The sequence below is a fragment of the Gobius niger genome (assembly GCF_951799975.1).
Source record: "Gobius niger genome assembly, chromosome: 10".
NCBI lineage: Eukaryota > Metazoa > Chordata > Actinopteri > Gobiiformes > Gobiidae > Gobius > Gobius niger.
The window spans coordinates 5908499-5927330 of record NC_136861.1 but is presented as its reverse complement, the minus strand read 5'-3'; the positions used below and the strand labels follow the sequence as shown (position 1 = coordinate 5927330).

The 18832-nt window shown below is 42.8% G+C and overlaps 1 protein-coding gene across 1 annotated transcript in view; it reads left to right on the top strand.

The window, feature by feature from the left end:
• kcnh6a (potassium voltage-gated channel, subfamily H (eag-related), member 6a) overlaps nt 1–14294 on the top strand; it is a gene marked incomplete at its 3' end in the record, with an annotated part of 68822 nt that extends 54528 nt beyond the window's left edge. The window contains exons 13-19 of the mRNA XM_079564710.1: nt 115–367; nt 2813–3006; nt 4202–4310; nt 6754–7020; nt 10277–10457; nt 13874–14066; nt 14130–14294. Coding sequence (XP_079420836.1) covers nt 115–367; nt 2813–3006; nt 4202–4310; nt 6754–7020; nt 10277–10457; nt 13874–14066; nt 14130–14294 — 1362 coding nt within the window. The remainder of the gene's footprint in view (nt 1–114; nt 368–2812; nt 3007–4201; nt 4311–6753; nt 7021–10276; nt 10458–13873; nt 14067–14129) is intronic.
• Between the last annotated feature and the right edge of the window lie 4538 nt (nt 14295–18832).

The window sequence follows — 18832 nt, the reverse complement described above, 5'->3', positions numbered from 1 at the left end:
CATTATTTAGATTTGTCGAGGTGGGATTTGCCCCTAATCCAAGCGTTCTCTGTGCAAACGCACCTGAAAGCGCCTGAACAACATCGATAATATCAGAGTTTTGTGACTGTGCAGGTGCTGAAAGGCTTCCCCGAGTGTCTCCAGGCCGACATCTGCCTCCACCTGAACAGAACCCTCCTGCAGAACTGCAAGGCCTTCAGAGGAGCCAACAAGGGCTGTCTGCGCGCCCTGGCCATGCGCTTCAAGACCACGCACGCGCCCCCTGGAGACACGCTGGTGCACTGCGGGGACATCCTCACCGCGCTCTACTTCATCTCCCGCGGCTCCATCGAGATCCTGAGGGAGGACACGGTGGTCGCCATCCTGGGTCAGTCTCTCTCTCTGATCTGTCCAGCACATTTGGCTTGAATGTCGTCTGAAAAACCTCTTCTATCACCGGTGCAGAAAGTCTGATTTCACTGAGTTTAAGTCCAGGCGCTGCAGCTGAAAACGAATCCATATCTGGTCATTTCCTTTGTGGGAGACAGCAGCGGCTAAAGACGGGAGAAATATACACATTCATACGCATTTTAGGTCAAATACACAGCAATATCAACTTCTTTCTCGCATAAAAAGTTTAGTAATGCATCTTTAAAGCAGTGCTAAGTAACTTTTTTTTTGCTGGATTTTTGTCATTTTTTTGCTGGATTTTTGTCTTTTTTTTTGCTGGATTTTTGTCATTTTTTTGCTGATTTTTTGTCATTTTTTGCTGGATTTTTGTCTTTTTTTTGCTGAATTTTTGTCTTTTTTGCTGAATTTTTGTCTTTTTTGCTGAATTTTTGTCTTTTTTGCTGAATTTTTGTCACTTTTTTTGCTGAATTTTTGTCTTTTTTGCTGAATTTTTGTCACTTTTTTTGCTGGATTTTTGTCTTGTTTTGCTGGATTTTTGTCATTTTTTTGCTGGATTTTTGTCACTTTTTTGCTGGATTTTTGTCACTTTTTTGCTGGATTTTTGTCATTTTTTTGCTGGATTTTTGTCACTTTTTTTGCTGAATTTTTGTCATTTTTTTGCTGGATTTTTGTCACTTTTTTGCTGGATTTTTGTCATTTTTTTGCTGGATTTTTGACACTTTTTTTGCTGAATTTTTGTCATTTTTTTGCTGGATTTTTGTCACTTTTTTGCTGGATTTTTGTCTTTTTTTGCTAGATTTTTGTCTTTTTTTGCTGGATTTTTGTATTTTTATTGCTGGATTTTTGTCACTTTTTTGCTGGATTTTTGTCACTTTTTTTGCTGGATTTTTGTCACTTTTTTTGCTGGATTTTTGTCACTTTTTTGCTGGATTATTGTCTTTTTTTGCTGGATTTTTGTCTTTTTTTGCTAGATTTTTGTCTTGTTTTGCTGGATTTTTGTCACTTTTTTGCTGGATTTTTGTCACTTTTTTGCTGGATTTTTGTCATTTTTTTGCTGGATTTTTGTCACTTTTTTTGCTGAATTTTTGTCATTTTTTTGCTGGATTTTTGTCACTTTTTTGCTGGATTTTTTTTCTTTTTTTGCTGGATTTTTGCCTTTTTTTTGCTAGATTTTTGTCTTTTTTTGCTGGATTTTTGTCACTTTTTTGCTGGATTTTTGTCTTTTTTTTGCTGGATTTTTGTCACTTTTTTTGCTAGATTTTTGTCTTTTTTTGCTGGATTTTTGTCACTTTTTTGCTGGATTTTTGTCTTTTTTTTTGCTGGATTTTTGTCACTTTTTTGCTGGATTTTTGTCACTTTTTTTGCTGAATTTTTGTCATTTTTTTGCTGGATTTTTGTCACTTTTTTGCTGGATTTTTGTCTTTTTTTGCTAGATTTTTGTCTTTTTTTGCTGGATTTTTGTATTTTTATTGCTGGATTTTTGTCACTTTTTTGCTGGATTTTTGTCACTTTTTTTGCTGGATTTTTGTCTTGTTTTGCTGGATTTTTGTCACTTTTTTGCTGGATTTTTGTCACTTTTTTGCTGGATTTTTGTCATTTTTTTGCTGGATTTTTGTCACTTTTTTTGCTGAATTTTTGTCATTTTTTTGCTGGATTTTTGTCACTTTTTTGCTGGATTTTTTTTCTTTTTTTGCTGGATTTTTGCCTTTTTTTTGCTAGATTTTTGTCTTTTTTTGCTGGATTTTTGTCACTTTTTTGCTGGATTTTTGTCTTTTTTTTGCTGGATTTTTGTCACTTTTTTTGCTAGATTTTTGTCTTTTTTTGCTGGATTTTTGTCACTTTTTTGCTGGATTTTTGTCTTTTTTTTTTGCTGGATTTTTGTCACTTTTTTGCTGGATTTTTGTCACTTTTTTGCTGGATTTTTGTCACTTTTTTGCTGGATTTTTGTCACTTTTTTGCTGGATTTTTGTCACTTTTTTGCTGGATTTTTGTCTTTTTTTGCTGAATTTTTGTCTTTTTTTTGCTGGATTTTTGTCACTTTTTTGCTGGATTTTTGTCGCTTTTTTGCTGCCCTTTTTTCACCTTTTTGTTGAGTTTACATCCTCATTTTCTTTTTGTCTTTTTTATCGCTGTTTTGAAGAAGCTTTTAGATTTGGAGAACTTGGAGAACAGGAGAAAACATGTTCAGGTGGGAGTTAAGAGGTTAAATATTATTTTGTTTTTAATTTACATTAAAATGTGGACAGGAAGTAGTTGTTTCCCTACACTGGCCAACAGGAAGTTCCGTGCACAGAAACGGTATGAGCGGTTCGGCTTCAGCAGAACAAGAAAACATGAACGCTCAAAAGGAGACGGCAAAAGCAATGTGTGTTTAAATGTGTTTCCTTCAGATGTTTGTGATGATTTACTCTTTACTCTCCAGGTAAGAACGACATCTTCGGCGAGGCCATCAGCGTGTTCGGGCGCCCGGGTAAATCCAGCGCCGACGTGCGAGCGCTGACCTACTGCGACCTCCACAAGATCCACAGAGAAGACCTGCTGGAGGTGCTGGACATGTACCCGGACTTCGCCGAGAGCTTCTGGATCAACCTGGAGGTCACGTTCAACCTGAGAGACGTGAGTCCCACACACAGGCCTGGGAACATGAACCAGATCTTAACCTCTTAACTCCCGCCTGAACCGAGAGCATTTTCTCCAGTTTAGCTTTGCCCAAATCCTGTAGGCCAGTGTAACGCCTCATTTGAAAGCTAAGATCTACAAAACTCATCTAAATGGATCTTTTTCCTCACGTCATCAGATTTTTTCCCCATCATTTTTTTGGGGGGGTTTCAACTCATTTTTGTAACTTTTTTGTAATTTTTTTGTGAAATAGTAAATTTTAGTAAACTTTTTATCACATGTTCATCATTTTTTTGTCAATATTGTTTTGTCAATTTTTTGTGATATTTTTGCCACTTTTTCATCATTTTTTTGTCAATTTTTTATCACATTTTTGGTCATTTTTGGTCATTTTTTCGTCCATTTTTTGTCACATTTTTGTCATTTTTTATCACATTTTTGTCATTTTTTTTGTCATTTTTTTGTCATTTTTTGTCAATTTTTTGGGATATTTTTGCCACTTTTTCATCAATTTTTCGTCAATTTTTTGTACATTTTTTTGTACATTTTTTATCATTTTTCCATCATTTCTTTGTTGGGTGTTCAACTAATTTTTGTAACTTTTTTGTCATTTTTTGTCATTTTTTCCGTCATTTGTTGGTCATTTTTTCGTCAATTTTTTGTCTCATTTTTCGTCACATTTTTGTCACATTTTTTGTCATTTTTTTATCACATTTTTGTCATTTTTTGTCAATTTCTTGTGACATTTTTGCCACTTTTTCAGCAATCTTTCGTCACTTTTTTGTCACATTTCCATCATTGTTTTCGTCTCAGTTCTGTCGCTATTTTGTCACCTTTTTTCCAGAAGCTTTTGGACTGGGGTAAAGCCAAACTAGAAAATATGTGCTCGGTTCAGGTGGGAGTTAAGGGGTTAACATAGCATCAATTTTTCCCTTTTTCTCCCATTATTCCCCCTCCATTTTTCTCCCTTTTCCTAATTTTTTCCTCTATTTTTCCCCCCATTATCCCCATATTTCTTCTCAATTTGTTCGCCCTGTTTTCGCCCTTTTTCTCCACTTTTCTTGACAATGGAGATGAACTCGTTATAGCTTGTAGATCTTGTAGACGACACATTTCCCGGCTCTGCCTGGAGTGTTTCTGTGTGTTTGTTTTTGAGTGTTTTTGTGGCTTGACTGGCGCTCGTGTGTCTCAGGCAGACGGGGTGGACCTGTCGACTCCCGCTGCCTCCGAGTGCGACCCGCCCCGACACAAGGAGCGGCCCAGGAGGAGGCGGGACTCTCTGCGCCGCCGCAACCGACCAGGTCAGTCCGGGTGACGTGTGCTTAAAAAGAAGAACACCTGAGGAATTTCCCAGGGCACTGAGGGGGGGAATGGGTCATACACAGACTTTAAACACTGAATTCAATTAAAAAACTATGGTCCAAAATTTGAAAAAAAAAAAATCAAGCAAACAAGCATACGGGGTAAATTCAAATTGATATGAGGATTTGTCAGCCTTTATTAGATCTAATAATAATTACTGTGCTGAAAATAAAGCAGTGCAGTGAATCTTATTACCATATGTTCCGGACTGTAAGTCGTTCCTGAGGATAAGTCAGCCGTGGGAACTACCAGGGCACGGAGGCATAACAGCACAGTTGACAAGCCTCTCCTGGCAGCACGTTCTTTCAAGCTCTCCTTTGCGAACTGAAACAGGTATTTCAGTCATTTGCAAGTTCGTTCCTTTAGCTGTGGCCATCTCGCTTTTACCTCTGCTTTTCGCTAGTCCCTCACAAGTTTCTCACTCACTCCACACTTATTTCTGCTGCTCCATTACCGTTTTTTAAATCTTCAGTGGTTCAGGAGTAGTAGACATAGGTATCATATAATAAAGCTAGATGTCTTGAGCCAGAGTCACACCGGCGGCCATCTTGCCACAGGGAAGCTTTCTGGCGAGCTCAAGTGAGTGAGTGATCAGCACGAACACAAATCCTCTTGTCTCACTTTTTGTTTGTTTGGTTACTTACAAACGTTATTAACGTGGCTATAATTGTGAATGCTGGAACATGTTGAAATTGCAGATTTTCTTTTTTTTTTCATGTGTTTGCAGTGTCACACCTACATTTCTGACGTTTATAACAAACCAAACCGTTTGAAAATCGGTGGAAAATTGAGCAAGTTATGGTTACCGTAAATGCTCTAATACAGGCCGGGGCCTTTATTTACTCAAGGGCATCTCGGACCAGGCCTTCATTGGAACCAGGCCACAATTAGAGACAGGCCTTTATTTCTATTTGAGCAAAACAGACGACCAGGAAAATGAAGAAAAACGAGATTTGTGTCCATTTGCACCTAAAATATTAGGTTCATTTATGAATTAACATTTCAAACCCAGAGGCCGGGTCTCTGACAGGGGCCGGGTCTCTGACAGGGGCCGGGTCTATAACAGAGGCCGGGTCTCTGACAGGGGCCGGGTCTATAATTTAGAAACAGGGAAAGCAACAAATGTTGTTTGACCCTCCAGGGTTTTAATAAAGTCACCGTCGCGTCTTCAAAGCACGTCCAGCTGCTCCGTGTGCAGGTCAGTCCCACGCCTCAAAATAACTCCTCCGATCAGCGCGAGCGTCTCGTCTTGTCTCGGGTCAGTCTCATGATCGATCACAAACACAAACGCTCCGTCTAAACTCGCCTTTTACACGAGATAACAACAAATAATCCGGTCCGCGGTAAAAACGAAACAGAAACCTGCAGTGACACTGATGTCAAAGCTCCGCTAACAGCAACAAAACACTTCCTGTTGTCCCGACAAAATAAAAGGCGTCAATGTTCCAGCCACTGGGAGAGGGTTTGAAATGTTAATTAATAAATGAACCTAATATTTTAGGTGCAAATGGACACAAGTCTCGTTTTTCTTCATTTTCCTGGTCGTCCGTTTTGCTCAAATAGAAATAAAGGCCTGTCTCTAATTGTGGCCTGGTTCCAATAAAGGCCTGGTCCGAGATGCCCTTGAGTAAATAAAGGTTCCGGCCTATATTAGAGCATTTGCGGTATGTACACAATGTACCAATGCTCTGCTGTGTTTCTCCTCTGCTCAGTTCAACACTAAGCCTTGTTTCGTCCTGGTTTAGTCCTGGTTTAGTCCTTGTTTAGTCCTGGTTTAGTCCTGGTTTAGTCCTGGTTTAGTCCTGGTTTAGTCCTGGTGTTTCAGTCATTTTGGGGCAGTTTCTACAAAAAATAAAAAGTGTGAAGGAGCTCAGGGGCAGCGTTTTCTCGTTTTGTTCATTTGTGCTGCAGTTTACGCTCTGCAGCCGTCAGAGAGAGAGAGCCCACACAGTCGCCCGTCTGAGGGGATTCACCGCCGGGTCCAAAGATCGGATCCACGGTTCGGGTCTGGACGGGTTTGCGAGTGGGTCCCGGATCTGGACCATGGTCGGTCATTTAGTGACCACTGCTCTAAACTTTACTGATTTCTGCTGCTAGCTTTGAGTTCGGCAGCTCCTCTTGAAGCCAGTGCTGTTTTCGTCAAAGATGATGATATTATTTTGTTGACGGACCTTTTTATAACGATCCGTAACAGTGACGAGCTAAAAATAGCCCTTTGGCGACTTAAACATAACAAGACGTTTGAGAGTTTTTGTTGACGAGACGAACAGTTGTTTGCCAGATGTTCAAAATCAGGGCTTGAGTGCAGAGTCCTCATTCCACATTTTAAACCTCCTCTAAACGGGACATGTCTGCTTTAAACTCTCTTGTTTCTGTCCTCAGACGGCATGGACCGTGAAGACCCGGACCAGCCGTGCCTGGGCTTCACCCTCTGTGCCCGGCCCTCTCACCCCGCCGTGCCCCCCTCGCACCCGCCCTCTCAGTGGGACGACCTGTGCAGCAGCGGCAGCCTGTACTCTCACTCCAGCGACGACGACAGACCGGGGCGCCACCCGCCGGGGAGAGACTGCCCCCCGGTGGTGACCCCGCGGCAGCACAGCGGGCCCTCGGTGGGACGTCCCATGGAGATCCAGGGGCCGCAGTGCACAGGTACAAGAGTGACAGGTCTTACGTCGTGGTTTTATTTACAGATGTTAATTTGAAACTTTCGCTGTAGATTAGTCACATGAATCTGTGTGTTGTAACAATACTAACATTACTGAAAATGAATATGTACACTATATTTGCTGTAGGAAACTTTTGTCTCTTTTTCCATCTGCCTTCATAGTCTGTGATGTTTTCTTGAACTATTCGTTGATTTGTGCAAGACATCGCTGATCCTTACTGGATAAAATAATCGCGACCTCCGGCGATCGCACTCGGAGTCACGTGTCACTCGCCGCATAGAGCCTATTGCATTCTTCATTAGGACTTAGGGATTAAGTAATTACAAAAGGTTTTATGCGATTAAAAACATCAAAATCACTCATTTACTTTAGCGGCACAGTTTCTTTTGTCCTGTAGATGTTGCTTAGATGAAAAAAGCCATTAACAATTTTACTGTCAAACTTGGTTATTCATGTAGTTAAAATGATTGTCTCTAAGTTTGCAAAATGAGGAGAGCAGGAACAGAATTTTCAAAAGTTAATGATCAAGCTCCTCCAGGGAACAGGCTGGTTCACAGAAAAGCTCGTCTCATTGTCGATGCGGAGGATACTAGACTCTGATTGGCTGCTGAGATCCGGGAAGGAGGGACTTTACAAAAAATGCTATATATACCATGGTCTGGGTGAATACTCGATTCTGATTGGCTGCAGGGTGTCCGCTAAAAAGTGATAATGTAAACCTATGCTGCGTTCATGTGGTCCTCGGGAACTCTGGCGAATTACTTCCACTCGCTCAGCTGAGGAAAACGACTGGGGAACTCGGGTCAAGACGAGATTCCCGACTTCCGCACCTGATGCGGAAATCAGCTGATTTGTTCTTTTATCGTCTAATGTGAGCTTTTTAGTTAAACATTGCTACTTTTTTGAGTTAATGTTAGCTGTCGTCATCCTCTTAGTAACAAAATTGCGAGTGAAATACCCGACATCAATGTTGAACAAAATTAACAAAACAGCAAACTAACGTTTAGCTTTTGCGATACTAACACATTTAAATGATTATCTCAACTAAGCGCTAGTCAATGATAAAAGACCGTTTTTATTTGATGACATCAAAATCCCCACTTTCCCACATAAAACCACATGAACATAAACCAACTGGGGACAATGACGTCACATCTCGGGAAAACGAGCTCCCCAGTCCACATGAACGCACCACTAGTTAAATCACGTTCTACATCACTCCACTGCAGCTCTTTCCATAGTAACGATAAACAATAGAGCTGGAACTACCTTCAGGTAACTCAGATTAAAAATTGAACAGTTTCAGTTTGTGGGACCATGTTTTAAGCGGGATAATGCACGACGATGTGTCCATTATTAGAATAACTGGACTGCGCGGACACTTCACATCTCTGCGTCGTCCAGTTATTTCTGATAATGGACACATCGTCGTGCATTATCCCTTACTTACCTAATGTGAAAATGCAAGACCACGTGGTCGATTTTGCACATTTTATAAAATGCGTAAAACATTTTGTAGCACGTGCGGTGCAGGTTAAATGCTACACATGTAATGGATCGTATAGGCGAGTGTCAGAAGGTATAGACTCGGCTCTAGAAGGGAGAGGCAGGAGACTGAAATTTAGTGGGCTTTTCTTTGATACCATATATTTGCAAATAAAAATGACATACAGTTGCAGTGCACAATATTTACAGTGAATAGAAACCTAATTAATAAACGTGGGCCCTTCAATAAGATCAATGAGCTCAATATGTTGACAAAAGTAACTGGAAGCTGTTTCACAAATACAGTCTGCGTTGTAGCCGCCACACAACCAAATCAACCCCACCCCGCCCAAAGTTCAATACAGAACCCTACGTCTGAGGTTCTGTGAGTATTGTCCAGGGGAATTGAGTGAAAGTTCGGGGAGGGAAGGTTTGCGTGTGTGTGGTGGACAAGGGGAAAAAGAGAGTTTGTGGGGTGAGAGGTTTGCGGCTGCAGAGCGCCCCCTACCAGCCTGGCAGGAATGAGTGATGCTTCAGCACAACGTGCCAATCTTTAGGTTCAGTTCAGTAGGCTAGGCCTCCTTCATAGCTCGCCATCAAATCTTGGGAACCTGGCCTGTAGAACAGCACCAAAGTCCCAATAAATCAAAAATGTACAGTATTATCATTATTATCTTCAGTGTGCACAACTCATAATTAAATAGCACTAATTGCACTACATTAGTTCCAAACAATAAACATATTTACATCTTATCCTTTATATTCACATCATACTAAATAATATGCGCTACATTATTTAGCAACCAACACATTGTTTACAAACCATGGTCAACGGCTCACAGCGTATCGCACATTCACTTAGAACAACAAACAATCAATAGGCAATAAGCTTCCTAACAAACATGGGGAATCGACTTTGACTTTATAGATTCCCTTTAACAGTCACCATTTTGGTAGAAACAGGCATTTTGTTGACGAACAGATTAGGCTAATAGGTGAGCTAACCGCACCCATATGAATGAATGAAGTGCGGCTAAGCAAATGCTAATGCTACGGCTAACACAACAAGCTTACCAGTTCCGCGCTTCCTATCTATCCGAAGCGCTTTCCTCACGGTCCCCCAAGGCACGGCGGAAGTTTACAAGAGAGTTTACAAATAACCGGGTAAGAAACAATACGATAGCAACAACAAACAAAACAGACCTGCAGCTCTCTCTCGTGTGGCTTCCCCACGGCTCCTACTCGCACTGACTACAGCGGCATATTTGAACGTAGGCGACTGGTGGCGCTGACCCACGTAACCGCGTGACGTCATACGCACAGCGAACCGTGATTGGCTTAGACAATACAATACAGGGATGGGCATGGCTCAGGTTTCCCACCTGGGTTACAATTTACTTTAAAACATCACTTTAAACTAATTTTAAAAGGTCATTCTCCAAAATAAACTGCTATTGTCTGTGAAGTGTTTCAAATTATCACATCTCCACCAAAAGATGTAGTAAATACAAAGAAGCATCTAAAATATACTTAATAAATTATGCTGAAATGTGTTTTTAAAAATGTCCATATTTTGCTCGGAGGGGTTGTGGATCATGCTGCTCTCCATCTAAACAAACTCCGCTGCCTCCGACCCCGTGGATGTAGTCGCCTGTCGGACATCTGCGCTCGTATCAGAAGAGACTGTTGTTTGTCGTGGTTTGTTCCTCTTTAAGCTTTAAGTGTAAAGGTATTCTCTGTTCTGTTCTCTGCAGCGGCCCCTCCTACTATGAGCGCGTCCGGCTGCTGCGGTTACCTGCCGGAGCGTAGACCCTCTCAGTTCTCAGATTGCCTCCCCAGACGTCTGTCCACCACGCGGGGCGGACTGTACCACCTGGACCGCCCTCCCACAGAGCTCCACACCCGCCTGGAGCTGCTGCAGTCTCAGCTCAACAGGTTTGAGAAGACACGGACCACGGGCAGCGGGCGCAAACAGCCTCACGGGCGCTAAAGCCGAAAACACATTAACAAACAAATAAAGCCTCTCCGGAGTTTCCAGACAGTGCATGAGTGCTCAAGAGCTGCACAGTTACATCTTCCTACATTATATTATTAAAGCAGAACTAAGAGGCCCTAGAGGACATAAGTTACGTTTTTTTACTCATTAATTGTCGGTGAGAGTAAATACTACGCTGACAGAAAAGACAAAGGGACAGAGGGATATTGTACATCCAATTTCACAACAGAGATATATTTTTTTACTCCAACTTGGCTGTAAATACTGTTTAAGTGGTGCTAGCCCACAGTTAGCTTTGCCTGTTAGCCTGTTAGCTTCTTCTTCGTGATTCCATTGGTGTGTATTAGTGACTCCGACCCAGTGGCAGCGAAGTTGCAATTGGGGTTTTCTGGCCAGAGACACCAGGGGGAGATGAAAGACCCCTCAATCATCCCATTAACACTTGTATTACCCCCAGAGGGACTACGAAGAGGATTTATTTAGGTAAACAAGTTACTTAGTAATGCTTTAAGCCGCTTTTACAAATTGGAAAGCATTGCCACTTATATTTGGAGATTACAAATACTGCATAATAATGAACATTATTATTTATAGTGCACTTGCACTGTGAGAGAGCTGCAGCGTCACACCCCTCACCCCTTGATCAATGTTGACATTTTTAGGGAGTTTTTGTGAATGTACTGTATGTGTGTGGGAAATACATGTTGGAGTGATTTCAGGCAAAATCCCAAGTCGACAAAACGTTACAAGAACTAACTTTGTAAAGGCAGAGGCTATTTTTTACTCTGAAGTTACAACTAATAAGAAGGTGCTTCCCCTCTTCAGGGCGGTGGGGCATTGTTACCTTAAGTGGAGGAGTTCAGGGGTCGAGTGAGGGACGGATTGGCGCCGCGTCAGCAGTGATGCGGTCGCTGTATTGGCCTGTTGTGGTGAAGAGGGAGCTGAGTCTGAGGCCCTCGATTTACCGATCGATCTACGTTCCCACCCTCAATCGGCCGAAATGAGTTTCCTTCACAGGGTGGCTGGGCGCACCCTTCGAGATCGGGTGAGGAGCTCAGTAACCCGGGAGGAGCTCGGAGTAGAGCAGAGTGGCTCGGGCATCTGTTTCGGAGCCTCCCTCAAGTGTTCCAGGCGTCTCCTATTTAGGGCTGTCACGGTATGAAAATTTTACCTCACGGTTATTGTGACCAAAATAATCACGGTTTTCGGTATGATCGCGGTATTTTTTTTAAATGTGTGTTAATATGTTCAGAAAGCATTGATAGTCCTACACAAACTGAAATAGTTTCAAAAAAGTTTAACAGTGCTTATTACGTTTAAAAAAAATACAGACAAAACCTTTTCACATCAAAGTTGTAGCAGCCATTTACTACAGAAAGCAGGTAAGTGTTGTACAGGTTCCAGACGCGCTGTGTGTGCCTTCCATTGAGTCCAGGAGAGCCGGGTAAGGTTACGTTAAAATAAATCTTTATTATGCAGTGCAGTTAACGTTACATAAATGCATAAAAACAACCTTCTTCAGTGCATAAAATCCTTCTCAAACTTGTACACACAAGCGGTTGAAAACCTGTTTGCTCTCGTAGGCTACCTGCTCACCATGGCCTGCGTGAGCCCCGCCTATATAACCTCCCCTCTATGCATCACGCTCATTCATTCACAGATTGGCTGTAACACACCGGCCCCTGAATTGTTGCCACGGGTTACCAACAATTCACAACATAAAATACATACAGCCAATATATGTGATGCAAATAACTAAACCTTTTAGACAAGTTCAATAGTCCATCAGTAGTTCAGTCCTTTGTTCACTCTTCTTTCCTTTGCTGATTCAATTGATAATACTAGGAGGTCCAGCATTTCATTTCTTTAAGCAATTTATCCGAGTCCGAGTGGTGTTCTCACCGCCTATGGTCCTTTGTCTCCATCAGGACAATTTTAACATGCAATGGTTCCATCAATTCTGTTACAATATTCCCAATTAGCAGTTCCACCTTGGCGTCAATACTGGGCACGTGTACTTGCTGTCCATTCCCTAGAATGGTTATGAAGAACAGTTGGGTGCTTCAGTCTGCACACTTCACAGGAGAGGCGATTACGACATTCTTTGCTTCGGTGTCCGACATTTAAACAGGCAAAACAAACACCGTTCTCTTTGATGAACTGAATTCTGTCATGATATTCCATTGTTTCCAAGTTGGGACACATGTTCAACTTATGATGTTCTTCACACAGCAGACAGGTCTTCTCATGCGAGTCCTCTCTACTGTGTCCGTCCGGTTCACACGTTTCAATTGATGTAGCAAAACTGCTTTAGTAAGGAACTATAACGATGTGTTGTTGATCGTTTCTAGGGTATTACATGTACTATTTATAGCGTCAGAAACGAAGATAAACCGTCTATATCAGGAAAATTGTTGTTGTCCTTCCAGTGAGCTTTCGCTTTGCAGATTTGGGAAAATGCATCATTCTAAAATTCATAAAACTGCGGCGAGAGTGAATCTATTGCAATCTGCCACTGGGAGCCCTGTAACGCATTGTGCCATCGTGCGGAGGTATCCGGACACGGCTTATGCTTTCGGTGGCGCTGCAGCCGCACTATGAGGCGACTCGTTACATTCTCCTCAGCCCAAAGTCCCACATCAGCATTTCAGCTAAAGCGCTAACGTTAGCTTCCTGCTATAGAGCTGTGGGAGACGGTCACGCTAACGTTAGCTTCCTGCTATAGAGCTGTGGGAGACGGTCACGCTAACGTTAGCTTACTGCTATAGAGCTGTGGGAGACGGTCACGCAGGAGAGTCAGAGGTTCGAAGTCTTGCTGCATTTGCTGACACTTTTTCCTGCACGCTCCGCAAACTGAACTCTGAGGCTGATCCTGCGCTGTCGTGTCGGACATGATTCCAGCTTCGAGAAAGTTTTGTTTGGGTTGCAAACAACAAAGTGCGCATGCGCGGAATCTGCAGCAGATGAGACGGTGGCTGGTGAGGCTCACCGTGCCTACACCGCGGGCGCGGTTATTCACCAAGATAATAATAAAAACACAAAACAAGACGGTCATTTTCACCGTCAACATTTTTACCGGGGTTTACCGCTACACCGGTTACCGTGACATCCCCAGTCCTATTGGGAGGAGGCCCAGACCCAGGACACGCTGGTGGGACTATGTCTCCGAGCTGGCCTGGCGTCGCCTCAGGGTCCCCCCAGAACAGCTGGAGGAGGTGTGCGTGGATCGGGAATTCTGGGCGTCTTTCCTCAGACTGCTGCCTCCACGACCCGGCCCCGGATAAAGCGGAAGAAAAATGGCTGGATGGAAAACAACTAAGATGTGACGCTCTTGGGTTTGTTTGTCCTGTTGCAGGTTGGAGAGTCGAATGACCGCAGACATCACAGTGATCCTGCAGCTGCTCCAGAGACAGATGGTTCCCCCGGCCTACAGCGCAGTGTCCCTGTCCCCGCCCAGCCCCCTCACCCCGGGGCTGTACGGCTCCGCGGCGCCCCCTGTGCTCTCCATGCCGACACTGCAGCCCGGGAAAACCACCGCCACCCAACAGGTGAGAAACAGTCGGGCGAGTACAGGGCGGAGCTGAAGTTATTAATCCTCTTCTTCCCTCCAGAGCGCAGACCCGAGTTTCCCGCGCAGATCCGGGGATTCTCTGTCGAGCGGCGGCGGCCTCAGCGATGGCTCCTCCCCCCCGACGCGCCTCCCCTCCGCCCCGAACGCCGCTGACCCCGGGGAGATCCACAAGCACCTGTCCGACCCCGTCCTGCCCGGGAGCTAGTGCGAGCGGCGGGGGGGGGCGGGGCCAAAGCGTTACGTGCAATCAGGACTTTACTACGAAGTGCAATGGACGGACTCGAGCCAGAGTTTACGACGAAACTGAGGAAAAGGAACTGCCTTAAAACGACTCACAGCCAAACGGGATTGACATGAGAGCGGAGAAGTGTCCGTGGGCATTACATCGTCTCAACAAACTTTCTATGCACTAAAAGATTCGCCCCCTAGTGTTCATTTCAGGTTCACGCTTCTATGTGGGAGAAGAAACATGACGCGCACAATGTCATTCAATATGATTAAATATGATGAAATTAATTAGGATTTAGTCGACTGAATTTGCATGAATTTTCCATGAAATAGGCTCAATGCTCGATGTAAGTGACGCCTGACTCCGAGTACGATGTCCTGAGGTCGAGGTCCTTCCTCTATATCGTTCCTCCAATTAGAACTAGTGATGTCTTGTATAATTCAACTAATGGTTCAAGAAAACATCACAGACAGTGAGATACTGATATTGTTTTTATATGAAAATGCTATTTTTTTCATATGAAAACATCAAATGCAGAAAACTTGCAGTACATTCTTCTCAGATTTGTATCAGTAACGTTCAGCAAAAGTTTGACATTCACATTACCTCTAAGTGTAATTTTTTCCATATTCACCTGCATCTCCTCGCCTTAAATGGACTATACAGAGTTTAAAAATGTTAAAATGATGTATTTTCCTCCCCCTACATGTCCTAATTCGAGCGATCGCTGTTATTTGTTTACTTCAGCAATTTTTGCCGGATGTTTTGGTTTGAATGGTCGGCAACAGCTGATGCATCCAGGCCTCTATCTCGGTTTTATAAAATGATAGCTCTGCTAAAGCGCAAGAGAAGCAATGCCCTGTTTATGGACATTGTTTTTGCTGATTATAGGATTTTAATAAAATGTTAATCAAATATGAAAATGTAAAATGCCGACCACGGCCAACGGATGTGACGACATCGCGATCGCTCGTATGTGTAGAATGAGCTCAGACCTGTTCACCACAGCTGCCTCTAAAATCCTGCACTGTCACTCAGAAAGGTGTCACTACAGGTCTGAAGCGCCGTCATGCACGAGCTTAATATAGAAGCTGCAGTTACGCGTATGACCTAAGGTGGCAGTAGTGAGTATAAAATGGTAGTCTGATAAACCACGCCCACCTCTTTCTGCGCGAAAGAAAGTGGGTGTGGCCACACACAGTAAACAAGTTGTTGATTGGCGGCTAAGGCCGAACCAATCACGACCGTCACAGAGAAATGACAAATCACTCGCTGCACCACAATGTTGTTAGTTCAATTAACGTTAACATGAGCCAAAACTAATCATGGATGAAGTAGTCGAGGATTTTGCCTCGCGTTCTCCGCGTGACTTTATATTCACTTCATATTTGTTTAATTGGACACAGCTGTCGTCACGTCCGCTAATCGCTAATTGGTTTATTTCACTGACAATCTGTGCGCGTTAGGCCCGCCCCTTTAAAGAGATTATTTTATGCTCACTACTGCCACCTCAGGTCATACGCGTAACTGCAGTCTCTATACATGACGCCACTTCAGACCCGAAGTAACAGCTTTCTGAGTGACAGTGCAGGATTTTAGAGGTAGTTAGGCTCATTAGGACATTTTTAAACTCTGTATAGTCCCTTTAAGTGTCTACACTGCACATTCATTTTTTACAGCTGTATGAACTGGGGTCCCACCGTTAAAGCTTTACAGACCCGCCCAACAATTTTGAGACAATCGACCTTGACAAACCAAATGCATTTTGTAGTTTTTCGTCTGTCAGATAAATAGAACTGCCTCCTGAGGATCCGCTCAGAGTCACGTGACGCTCGCCTGCATTTTGACAAATTTACCTCAGAATATATGTTTTTTTTTACTCTTATTCTTGGACAATCACAAAATGGAACTGGTGGGAATGTTCTGGGAATCTCGCTCCGCGCTCATGTCAATCCTGCACCTCTTCAGGCCTCACAGCGCCCCCTGCTGACGGACCTTCCACCATGTAAGAAACCAGCAGAGTGTGATGAAGACAACAGGGTGTTTTTTTTTTTTTTACGGAGACAAATCACAAACTTCAGGAGCCCACGCTGAGATGTAGCGCCACCGTGTGTTGGAATTGCAGTATTTCGGTAGAGTGACGTAGCTCTTTCACCGTTTCATGTAGAGTTTTATTTTTTATGCAGTAAATGTTGAGTGCATCTGGAGACGACTGGATGTGCGCCGACTGTGAAACGCACTGAAACGCGGAAGGACGGGCTCCAAACATCAACAAGCCGGAAAATAATGACGTGACTCGACTGTTTTGACGAGCTGTGTGAAGATAATCCCCCCAGAGTGTCCGACTCGCTCCAAAATGGCGTCTTAAGTTAGTGCTTTGTTAGTGCGCTTTCACACAATAATCCTAGGAAGCTCCTTCTCCTCATCGTTGACCCGGAGGTGCCTCATTGTCCACCGTGACAAGGAGCATCCAAATGTGTCAGTTGGAGTCAGGAGGTTCCTCAGATGTTTCAGCATAGTCTTTTTAAAAGGACCGGGAGACAGTGTGGTTCTGATGGTGAGGGGGATCTCGCTCCAGGTCCTGGTGAGCTCACAGAAACGTGACCTTTGGTTTGGGTAAGATTTGGTTTGTGGTGGATCTGGTTGAGCGTGCGGATCGAGAGCTGGGTCTTGGGACCAGAGCAGACAGTGAGGCCGTTGGGCAGTTGTTGAGCAGATGGAAGTAGAGCTTGATCCCATGGCTCAGGGCGTAGTTCTGGAAAGTCGAAGCCCCAGACTGTGATGAAGCCATGAGTGTAAACGATGTGGAAAATGGCTGAATCGTAAAATGGCGTCCGCCGCTCCATGTCCTCCATGTCACTGCAAAAAGTATTTAACTAGATCAGTATAAACATCTCAATTTGAGCATAATAATCCAAATTTTAGTTGTTTTGACTAGTTAAGAAGTTGTTGGGCATTTGTCCTGGATTATTTCACTTGTTCAGAGATGACTCGTTTCGAAACATTTCGTCCTTATTTCAAGTCATTTTCTTTGCCAATGGGGTAAGAAAATTGGTCTGATCTCATTGGCAATTTTACTTTCTTATTTCAAGCGAGATTTACCCTAGAACTGGTGTGAAATGTCCTCAAACAAGCAAAGTAAACTTGGTCCGATCAGGAAAAGTGTCTAAATGAGTGAAAACCGCTCAAAACAAGATACATTTCCTCAATTCAAGTCATTTAAGCCAATGCTTGATATTATGTGGAGAACCAATCGACTTTCTGATCTCTGCTGCTTTACAAAGGCCGTGTGTTGTGTTTTCGGAGAGCGTGATGGAGTTTTCTTCCATTAAAACAAAGTTTCCCCTGAGTCTGATCGTCTGTGTTTCTCCCACTCAGAGCGGAGACAAACATGGCGGAGCCAAAGCGCCATAACTCCTCCCCCTTGAGTCTCCATGGAGACGGTCACAGCAGAGCTCGAGGCATGAGGATGAGAAAACTAAAACTCTTTTGAAAACTCCATAAGAAGTTTTCCTTTTGAGAGCAGACAAGGAATATTTGAAACAGAAATGATCATTTTTAATGGGTCTAATTTTTGGCTATATTATGAATCTAAATATTAATGAAAAGAACTCATTTCATAAGAAAGATCAGGAGACTTTTTAAAGTTTATTTCCAATAAAATCGATTAAAATCGTGTGTAAAAAAATTGAGAATTTATTTTTTGGCCATTTCAGATTCAAAAATGAAGGTGACATTTTTAACCCCTTAACTCCCACCTGAACCGAGCACATTTTCTCCAGTTTGGCTTTACCCCAGTCCAAAAGCTTCTGGAAAAAAAGGTGTGAAAATAGCAACAAAACTGAGACGAAAACAATGATGGAAATGTGACAAGAAAGTGAGAAAACATTGACAAAAAAGTGACAAAAATTGATGAAAAAATGACAAAAATGTGACAAAAAATAAATAAAAAAATGATAAAAATTTGACAAAAAAATTACAAAAATGTAACAAAAAAGTGACAAAAAATGACCAAAAAAATTGACGAAAAAATGACAAAAATGTGACAAAAATGTGACAAAAAAGTTACAAAAATGTGACAAAAATGAGTTGAATACCCAACAAAAAAATGAATGAAAAAAAAATCTGATGACGTGAGGAAAAAGGCGGGAGTTAAGAGGTTAATTAGCTCACAGGAAATCATTTTGATTGATGTTTTTCAATAACAGGCTTGACTTTGAGGGCGTTTTAGCTTCATTTTAAACACAACCCTCGACTAAACACTGAAAAGTCCTCGAGGTGAAGGATGCTTGGAGTTTAAATGACAGGGCTGGGGAACCACTGAACTAAAAGTCAGGATTTAGTTGAATATTTGGCCAGAGCAGGTTATTTCCGTGACAGAGCTGAGGACAGCGTTTGCATCATCAGTCTGTGTAGTTTCATATCGATGTGGTTCATATTTGAAACATTCAGAGTCAGTGATTATTGAACAGTGTAGTTTATAAAGAGTTGTTTATTTCACATATTCTGACATT